General features: G+C 55.0%; 1 protein-coding gene across 3 annotated transcripts; it reads left to right on the plus strand.

Annotated features, from left to right (window-relative positions):
- Positions 1-3865, plus strand: LOC125127280 (zinc finger protein 764-like). Of its 3 annotated transcripts, none has more exons than XM_047780047.1 (3): positions 4-568; positions 717-830; positions 2504-3864. In XM_047780047.1, the coding sequence occupies exons 1-3, from the start codon at positions 373-375 to the stop codon at positions 3418-3420; spliced, it is 1227 nt and encodes a 408-aa protein (XP_047636003.1). In that variant the 5' UTR covers positions 4-372; the 3' UTR covers positions 3421-3864. The 3 variants fall into 3 exon arrangements, with proteins under 3 accessions (XP_047636004.1, XP_047636003.1, XP_047636006.1); XM_047780050.1 differs by having other exon boundaries at positions 350-568; positions 2501-3865; XM_047780048.1 differs by lacking the exon at positions 717-830 and having other exon boundaries at positions 1-568; positions 2504-3865.
- Positions 3866-8724: the final 4859 nt, after the last annotated feature.

Genomic DNA, 8724 nt, shown 5'->3' on the forward strand with positions numbered 1-8724 from the left:
GGGCCGCCGCGCTCTGGGCAACGCCGCCCCCCGGCCGGTGGCAGAGCCTTGTCGGGCGTCCTGTCGCCGCTGCGGCCATATTGACTGAGGGCTCGAAGACAAAGCCACCTGGAGACACCGGCTTGGCGTCATCTGGGCACGACGGCGTGGGAGCAAAGTTCGTGGGGCGGTGTTGCCGCCATCTCTCAGGAAGGCACCTTCTAGTCCTGGTTCTCCGGGCATCTTCGGCCACCCGTGGGTCCTCGAGGGGCTGTTCCTGCTCCCCCGGCCCCAGACCCTTGGGCCGGGCCGGGGAGCAACCCGGATCGCCTCTCCTGCATGGACCCCGGCCGGTAGGGGTGGCGCTGGCCCGCCGCCGGGGTGGCACTTACGATGGCGCCGCCCCCGGCCCCGCTCCCCACGCGGGAATCTAACGGGGCTGGGGGCCAGTGGGGGACACCGGAGCCCGTGAGGTTCGCGGACGTGGCCGTGTACTTCTCTCCGGAGGAGTGGGCGTATCTGCGGCCCGCGCAGAAGGCCCTCTATCGGGACGTGATGCGCGAGACCTACGGCCTCCTGGGCGCGCTCGGTGAGGCCTCACCTGCTCTCCTGTGTCCACATCCCCGTTCACCCCGCCCAGCCTCGGGGTCCTGCACGTGGAGTGGGCGGCCCCAGGAAGGCGGGACCCTGTGCGGCGGCCTCCCCCGCAGCCTGCGCTTTGCGTTCTTCTCCCCCAGGCTTTCGAGGCACCAAGCCAGCCCTCATCTCCTGGGTGGAGCAAGAGGCCGAACTGTGGGGTCTAGAGGCCAGGGATCCGGAGGTGGGAGAGTGTCTGACAGAGGCAGACACAGGTGAAGTACTGGGTGCTCTGTCTCGTGGGGACTTCCTCTGGGCCTGATCCATCCTGCGCCCCCTCTGCCAACTCCTTCCCTGCTCATCAGTTTCCCCCTTGAATTACTTTCCCAGTTACAGTTATTATTATTTTTGTCTTTTGTCTTTTTAGGGCTGCACCTGTGGCATACGGAGGTTCCCAGGCTAGGGGTCTAATCGGAGCTATAGCCGCCAACCTACAGTACAGCCACAGCAACGCGGGATCCGAGCCGAGTCTGCAACCTACACCACAGCTCACGGCAACGCCAGATCCTTAACCCACTGAGCAAGGCCAGGGATGGAACCCTCGTCCTCGTGGATACTAGTCGGCTTCTTTAACCACTGAGTCACAATGAGAACTCCTACAGTTATTATTATGACTGGTCCCTGCTGAGCTTCTGGATTTAGCCTAGAAAGGGGCTGTGAGTATGACTGGCATACCTGCCTCTCCACTCCCAGCTCCTCCGAATCTGAGCCCCTCGCATCTAGCTGGTCTCTAAGCTCTGCTGAGCTCCACATCGTCCCTCCTGCTGTTTGCCTGCCCTCTGGCTCCTCTGCCACCTCCTGGGTTTTAGCTTACTTTTTTTTTTTTTTGGCTGAGTTTGCCGCATATGGAAGTTCCTGGACCAGGGATCGAATCTATGCCACAGCAGCAACCGCAGCCGCTGCAGTGCCAGTGCCAGATCCTTTACCCACGGTGCCACAAGGTAACTCCCAAAACTTTCTCTGCTTTTTTGGCCGTCCCCGCAGCATATGGATTTCCTGGGCCAGAGATGAGATGAGCCACAGTTGCCACCTACATCTACAGTGTTGTAGCAACACTGGATCCTTTATCCATGTTTTTTTTTTTTTGTCCTTTTAGGGTTGCACCTATGGCATATGGAGATTCCAGGCTAGGGGTCTAATCGGAGCTGTTGCTGCTGGCCTACACCACAGCCACAGCAACGTGGGATCTGAGCCCCTTCTGTGACCTACACCACAGCTCACAGCAATGCCGGATCCTTAACCCACTGAACGAGGCCAGGGATCGAACCTGCAACCTCATGGTTCCTAGTCGGATTCATTTCTGCTGTGCCACAACGGGAATTCCACAACACTGGATGCTTTAACCCATGGTGTTAGGTGGGAGATCCAACTCGACCTGCAGAGCTGCTGCTGCTTCCCATTGCACCACGGTGGGAACTCCTTTTTGTTACATTTTGGTATCGGCCTCCTTTCACCTGGCTTGTACTGTTTTCTTCCTCCCAGTTCACCCTGTCCACCTGTCCAGCCCCTCCGAACTTGTCATTGCCACCCACCTTCATGCCTTCTTTGTGCTGTTCCTGCCACCTGATGCATCCTTACCATCCGCTCATCCTCTGTGATCCACTGTCACCCCGACCCCCATTTTCCCAGCCCCGAGCTAGAATGTGCTGTGCTCCTGTTTCTTCTTGGTCTCTGTCTCTGCAGCTTTTCTCTCCATCCTGTGCCCCGGAGGAAAGGTGTCACTCCCAGCTTGCTTGCCTGTACCGAGCTGAGTTCCAGAGGCAGCTGTGGGTCCAGAAGGTGGCTGTTTACAAGAGGATTCTCTGTCCCCATATGCGGTGTGGGACTCAAGGACCAGGATAAGCCTGATAGGAGGATGAGTCTGAGCTGTCCCTTTATCTCCCAGCAGGTTCTAGAGACCTGGAAGAGAAAAGACAAAGAGAAGAGACAGAGGCTCTGGGGAAGATCTTTTCTGTGGACGCTCAGCCTCCGGGGCTGACGGCTCTCAAACCGCTTTCCACTGGGTTTTCTGGTGGTTGGGAGCAGCCATCCAAGATGCCTCGCCGGGGTCGCCCGCCACTCTGCGCCCATCCCCCGGTCCCCAGGGCAGACCAGCGCCACGGTTGCTACGTGTGCGGGAAGAGTTTCGCCTGGCGCTCCACCCTGGTGGAGCATCTGTACATGCACAAGGGTCAGAAGCCCTTCTGCTGCCCTGACTGCGGCAAGGGCTTCAGCCAGGCCTCCTCTCTGAGCAAGCACCGGGCCCTCCACCGTGGCGAGCGGCCCCACCGCTGCCCGGACTGTGGCCGCGCCTTCACCCAGCGCTCCGCGCTCACCACCCACCTCCGGGTGCACACGGGCGAGAAGCCCTACCGCTGTGCCGACTGCGGCCGCTGCTTCAGCCAGAGCTCCGCCCTCTACCAGCACCAGCGGGTCCACAGCGGCGAGACCCCGTTCCCCTGCCGGGACTGTGGCCGCGCCTTCGCCCACGCCTCCGACCTCCGGCGCCACGTGCGCACCCACACGGGCGAGAAGCCCTACCCATGCCCAGACTGCGGGCGCGGCTTCCGACAGAACTCCGAGATGGCAGCCCATCGGCGCACGCACAGCGGCGAGCGCCCCTACCCCTGTCCTCAGTGTGGCAGGTGCTTTGGCCAGAAGTCAGCCGTGGCCAAGCACCAGTGGGTGCATCGGCCTGGCGCCGGCGGCCGCGGGGGCCGGGCTGCCAGCGGGGTGCCGGCACCCTTGGCTTCTGGCGGCGGGGGGGACCTGGACCCACCCGTGGGCTTCCAGCACTACCCAGAGATCTTCCAGGAGTGTGGGTGATGGCCTCAAAGGTGACAAGGCAGAAGTTGAAGACCTAGACATTGTCCGAGGCCCAGGGTGGCCTCAGGGGCCTGAAAGTCTGTGGCAGCTCCAGGGAGGTCACAGAATTCCCCCCCCCAACCCCAGAGCTGGACCTGGGGTATGAGGACTGGGTCATCTTAGGCCCTCACCAGCTTGATCTGCTGATACTTGTTCCTTACTGGCCCAGACTCTAGGAGCACCCGGTTTGCTGAGTTAGGGCTGAGGGAAGAACCCCCACTGTGGGGAAGAAAAGGCTGTGGCTCAGCTTAGATGTAAGAGGATGGAGGTGGAGAACCGTGTTTTACCCTTTGACGTCACTGCAGAAGTTAAAAACTGGAGTTCCCGTTGTGGCTCAGTGGTTCACGAACCCAACTGGTATCCATGAGGACGTGGGTTTGATCCCTGGCCCCACCCAGTGGGTTAAGGATCCGGTGTTGCCAGGAGCTGTGGTGTAGGTCACAGATGCAGCTTGGATCCTGGGTTGCTGTGCCTGTGGCTGGCAGCTGTAGCTCTGATTCTACCCCTAGCCCGGGAACCTCCATATGCCACGGGTGTGGCCCTAAAAAGACAACCCCCCCCAAACCTGACCAGTTTCTATGAGGACACGGGTTCGATCCCTGGCCTTGCTCAGTGGGTTAAGGATCTGGAGTTGCCGTGAGCTGGGTATAGGTTGCAGACGTGGTTCGGATCTAGTGTTGCTGTGGCTGGGGTGTAGGCTGGCAGCTGCAGCTCCTTTTCAACCCCTAGCCTGGGAACTTCCATAGGCCTTGGGTGTGGCTGTTAAAAAATAAAAAGTTAAAAATTGATGGCCGTGCCCTAAATCTGGCATGCGGCAGCCTCTTTAATTTTTTTTTTTTTTTTTTGCCTCAGGCAGCATTTAAAAATGTTAAGAATTGGAGTTCCCGTCGTAGCGCAGTGGTTAACAAATCCGACTAGGAACCATGAGGTTGCGGCTTCGGTCCCTGCCCTTGCTCAGTGGGTTAACGATCTGGCGTTGCTGTGAGCTGTGGTGTAGGTTGCAGACGCGGCTCGGATCCCGCGTTGCTGTGGCTCTGGCGTAGGCTGGTGGCTACAGCTCCGATTGGACCCCTAGCCTGGGAACCTCCATATGCCATGGGTGCAGCCCTAAAAAAGCCAAAAGCCAAAAAAAAAAAAAACCCAAAGATTTGTCACCTTGACCTGTGCTCCCACAAAACCACATCTGGTGGCAGCCGAGGGGCAGATGGCCGTGTGGCTGGAGCCCAGGCTTTCTAGTTGAGCGCCCACCACCTCTTATCACCTCCTGACCACTGTCAGCTGGCATTCATCATGGCTCGCCCATGTCTCTCACGAAGCAGGCCCGTTCCATCTGGCATTTTCTACTTATTTGCATGACCTGTTAGGATCCTTTAGTCATTTGAGTCTACAAACTGCAGTTCACGGCATTTAAGTGTTTCTGAACCAGGGATTCAGGTAGAGAGTATGTGTGTGAGAGGGTGTCAGGAGAGCAGTAAAACAGGCTTTAGGTGAGAATGTGGCTTGTGTTTTGTGGTTTACAACGTACTGCCTTATCCATCAGCTCATTTCATCCTCATAACAGCCTGTGGAAGGCAGCATCTAGTGTGGAGAGGACAGCCCAACAGGAGGAAGCAGTCAGGACCGAATCATTTGCCCCAAACGGAGTGGTGTCTCCGCCATACCTCAGTCCCCCTCTCAGTGGACTTGCTTTTCCTGTTAGGGTTTTTTTTTTTTTTTTTTTTTCCAGGCCACATCCGTGGCATATGAAACTTCCCAGGCTAGGGGTAGCTGCTGGCCTATACCACAGCCACAACCACTTGGGATCCCAGGCACATCTGCGACCTACACCACAGCTCACAGCAACGCCAGACTTCAGATCCACTGAGCAAGGCGAGGGATTGAACCTGCATCGTCATGGATGCTGATGCTCGTTTTTGCTGAGCGATGACGGGAACTCCACCTAGGGAAACTTGTAAAAGAAGAGGGAAAAGCTTTGAGGAAAAGCCCCCGTTCAGGTAAAGTGATGAACTGACTCGATTCCAACCTACTTCTCCAATCTGACCCCACCAAGACTCACCATAAACTTCACTGGGAGGATTGGCTCATATGCCACCTGTCACAGGGGGCGTGGGGGTGAGGGGAGGTACCTTGGCAGTAGTAGATACCTTTGCACCAGCTTTTAATCCCCTAGAGAAGCCAGTCCTGCCTCCCCCTGCTCCTCAGCACTGCCTGGGGAAAGTGCAACCTGCAATACCAGTTCTCAGCTCAGCCTCAAAGCCAGATCTGGACCCTGCCCTGATCTTGCCAATTAAAAGTATCATAATTACTACTTTCTCTGAGTGCTGTTAAGTTTGCAAGGCTTGAGTCCCCAAACTAGACCCAACTCCTCCACATTCTGCCCTTGTGACCCAACTTTCCATCACTTAAATAATTTTCATTTGTTTGTTTCTGGCAATGACTTGATGTGAGGGCTCAGCTGACAGACCAGGGATTGAGCCTGGGCCATAGCAGCAAAAGCTCCGAATCCTAACCACTAGACCACCAGGGAACTCCCTTAATCAGTGTTTTTTTTGGTTGTTGTTGTTGTTTTTTTTTTTGTCTTTTGTCTTTTTAGGGCTGCTCCTGAGGCATATGGAGGTTCCCAGACTAGGGATCAATCAGAGCTACAGCTGCTAGCCTACACCATGGCCACAGCAACGCCAGATTCGAGCTGCGTCTGTGACCTACACCACAGCTCACAGCCACACTGGATCCTTAATCCACTGATCGAGGTCAGGGATCGAACCAGCAACCTCATGGTTCCTAGTTCGAATCACTTCCGCTGCACCATGATGGGAACTCCAGTTTTTGAGTGTCATGGAACAATGAAGCTAAGAGCCTCACCCCCTTCTTTTCTTCTTATTTCTTGGCACAAGTACTTCTTCCAAAGTTAGGGCCCCCTTTTCTCTCTGCTACCACAGGTCTTTGAAGCTCAGACCCTGAAGCCCTTTAAGCCAGGAAGAGGGTTTTCCCGAGGCTTCATCAGTGCATCAGGAGAAATGCTTGTCTGCACCAATGAAAACAGGAGTCCTATCCATCTGGCCAGACTGAGAGGTCAAGGCCATGACCACATAGCCCATCCTGAGTTTGTCCAAGCCATGTAGAGGCTAAGTATTGATTTGAGCTCCAGGGACCCCTAAGTTTTTTGGGAATATTTGTTTAAGTGTATCTTTCTAGGAATAGGAAGTGCGAAGACATTTATGACTCAGGCTAAAACCTGCTCTAGGCCAGTATTTTTTGAAGTAAGGCCTTTTTGCCACAGAATCATATACAGTACAGTGCCTCTTTAAGATACAGCTAAGGGAGTTCCTGTCGTGGCTCAATGGTATCCATGAGGATGCAGGTTCTAACCCTGGTCTTGCTCCGAGGGTTAAGGATCTGGCATGGCCATGAGCTGGTCGCAGATGTGGCCTGGATCTAGTGTTGCTGTGGCTGTGGTGTAGGCTGGCAGCTGTAGTTCTGATTCCACCCCTAGCCTGGAAACTTCCATATGCTACAGGTGCAGCCCTAAAAAGACAAAGAAAGAAAGAAAAGGGAGCTATTAGTCTGGGCCTTGCTGTAGACTTTTGAATCAGTATCTCCAGAGATGGAAACTTATGGCTGCTAAAGTTTGAAAGAACCACTGCTCTGAACATAAAAATGTTATTTTACAGCTGCTCTCAGCTTTGCAAGAGTAGGGGTTGGTCTCAGGGCCAGTTCCAAATGTGTCAGACCAGGAGTTCCTGTTGTAGCTCAGTGGTTAAAGAATCTGACTAGGAACCATGAGGTTGTGGGTTCGATCCCTGGCCTTGCTCAGTGGGTTAGGGATCTGGCATTGCCATGAACTGTGGTGGAGGTTGCAGACTTGGCTCGGATCCTGCGTTGCTGTGGCTCTGGCATAGATCGGCAGCTACAGTTCCAATTAGACCCCTAGCCTGGTAACCTCCATATGCCAAGGGTATGGCCCTAAAAAGCCAAAAAAAAAAAAGAGTACAAATATGTCAGACCAGTCGATGACCAGCCCTACACAGGGACTCCCATTTCTCTTGTTCTTCCCAAAGGGGCCTGTGTCATGAATGGTCTCTTTCTGTTACCTCAAATCCTCTTCAGTCAACAAGGGCATCCTTGTAGCATCTGATTGAGGCCTCTTAGAGGGCTAGAGGGCTTGTCTTTGGCATGTAGGAAGGAAGAAGTTCACGCAGGAGCCCCTCTCACACTGAGAACTTTTGTTAGGGCTCTTTCCAGGGGGGGCCAAATTGGCCAGACCAGAAACGGTGGCTGCACACTGACTAGCTCTGGCACAGTGCTGATGCATGCCAGGGGATGATGCTGTGGACAAAGTGGCTGCCCAGCTCAGGACAAGCACAGGGTCAAGTTGGAACTCTCATCAGGGGCTTCCCTGTGCTTAGAGCCTGTCACTGCTATGGGCACGTGGCAGGCACAAGCTGGCTGCCTCTTGAAGGCCCACTGCATAGAGAGGACCAGTCTCGGCTGCGTGGAGGTTGGCCAGGTACTAGTGAGACTGACTTTCCCCATGGAAATGCTGGTGCCAGAGCAGATTGGAGCCCTGGCCCAACTTCTGCTACAAGTGGAGCTTGTGGCCCCTGCTATGAAGAGTGCAGGCAGTGGACCATGTCAGGGCTGAGGCTGGAGGGCTTGCACACACTTTGCAGGGCATGGCTTGTGCTCCTGTGTGCATTTCCTGGCGGGTAAGCAGGTTGGAGGTCAGAGAAAAGTGTCTCATGACAAAGACTTATTTGGAAGTTTCTTTTGTGGCTCAGGGGTAATGACTTGTATCCATGAGGATGTGGGTTCGATCCCTGGCCTCACTCAGTGGGTTAAGGATTCAGTGTTGCCATGAACAGTGATGTAGGTTGCAGACTCAGCTTGGATACTGTGTTGCTGAGGCTGTGGAGTAGGCCAGCAGCTGTAGCTCTGATTCGACCCCTAGCCAGGGAACTTCCATATGCTGTAGGTGTGGCCCTAAAAAGCCAAAGGAAAAAAAAGCAGCAGCAGCAAAGCAAAAGACTTGTCTCTCATTTGTGCTTTGGGAATGACCAGAAGGTGATCAGGTCCAGCTTTGCCCATACTCAGGGTACCTGTAGGGTGTTCTGCCCATGTAGGCTCTCTAGTGCTGGGCTCTGTGGGTCATTCTCTGCAAAGACAGACATTGGGATGGGAGAAAGGCATGGAGCTATAAGCTGTTCTGGAGGGCAGAGAAGTACTCACTTTATTTGTAGGAAGACACCTGTCTGAGATTGTAAGCCT

This window comes from Phacochoerus africanus, chromosome 5, assembly GCF_016906955.1.
Source record: "Phacochoerus africanus isolate WHEZ1 chromosome 5, ROS_Pafr_v1, whole genome shotgun sequence".
NCBI lineage: Eukaryota > Metazoa > Chordata > Mammalia > Artiodactyla > Suidae > Phacochoerus > Phacochoerus africanus.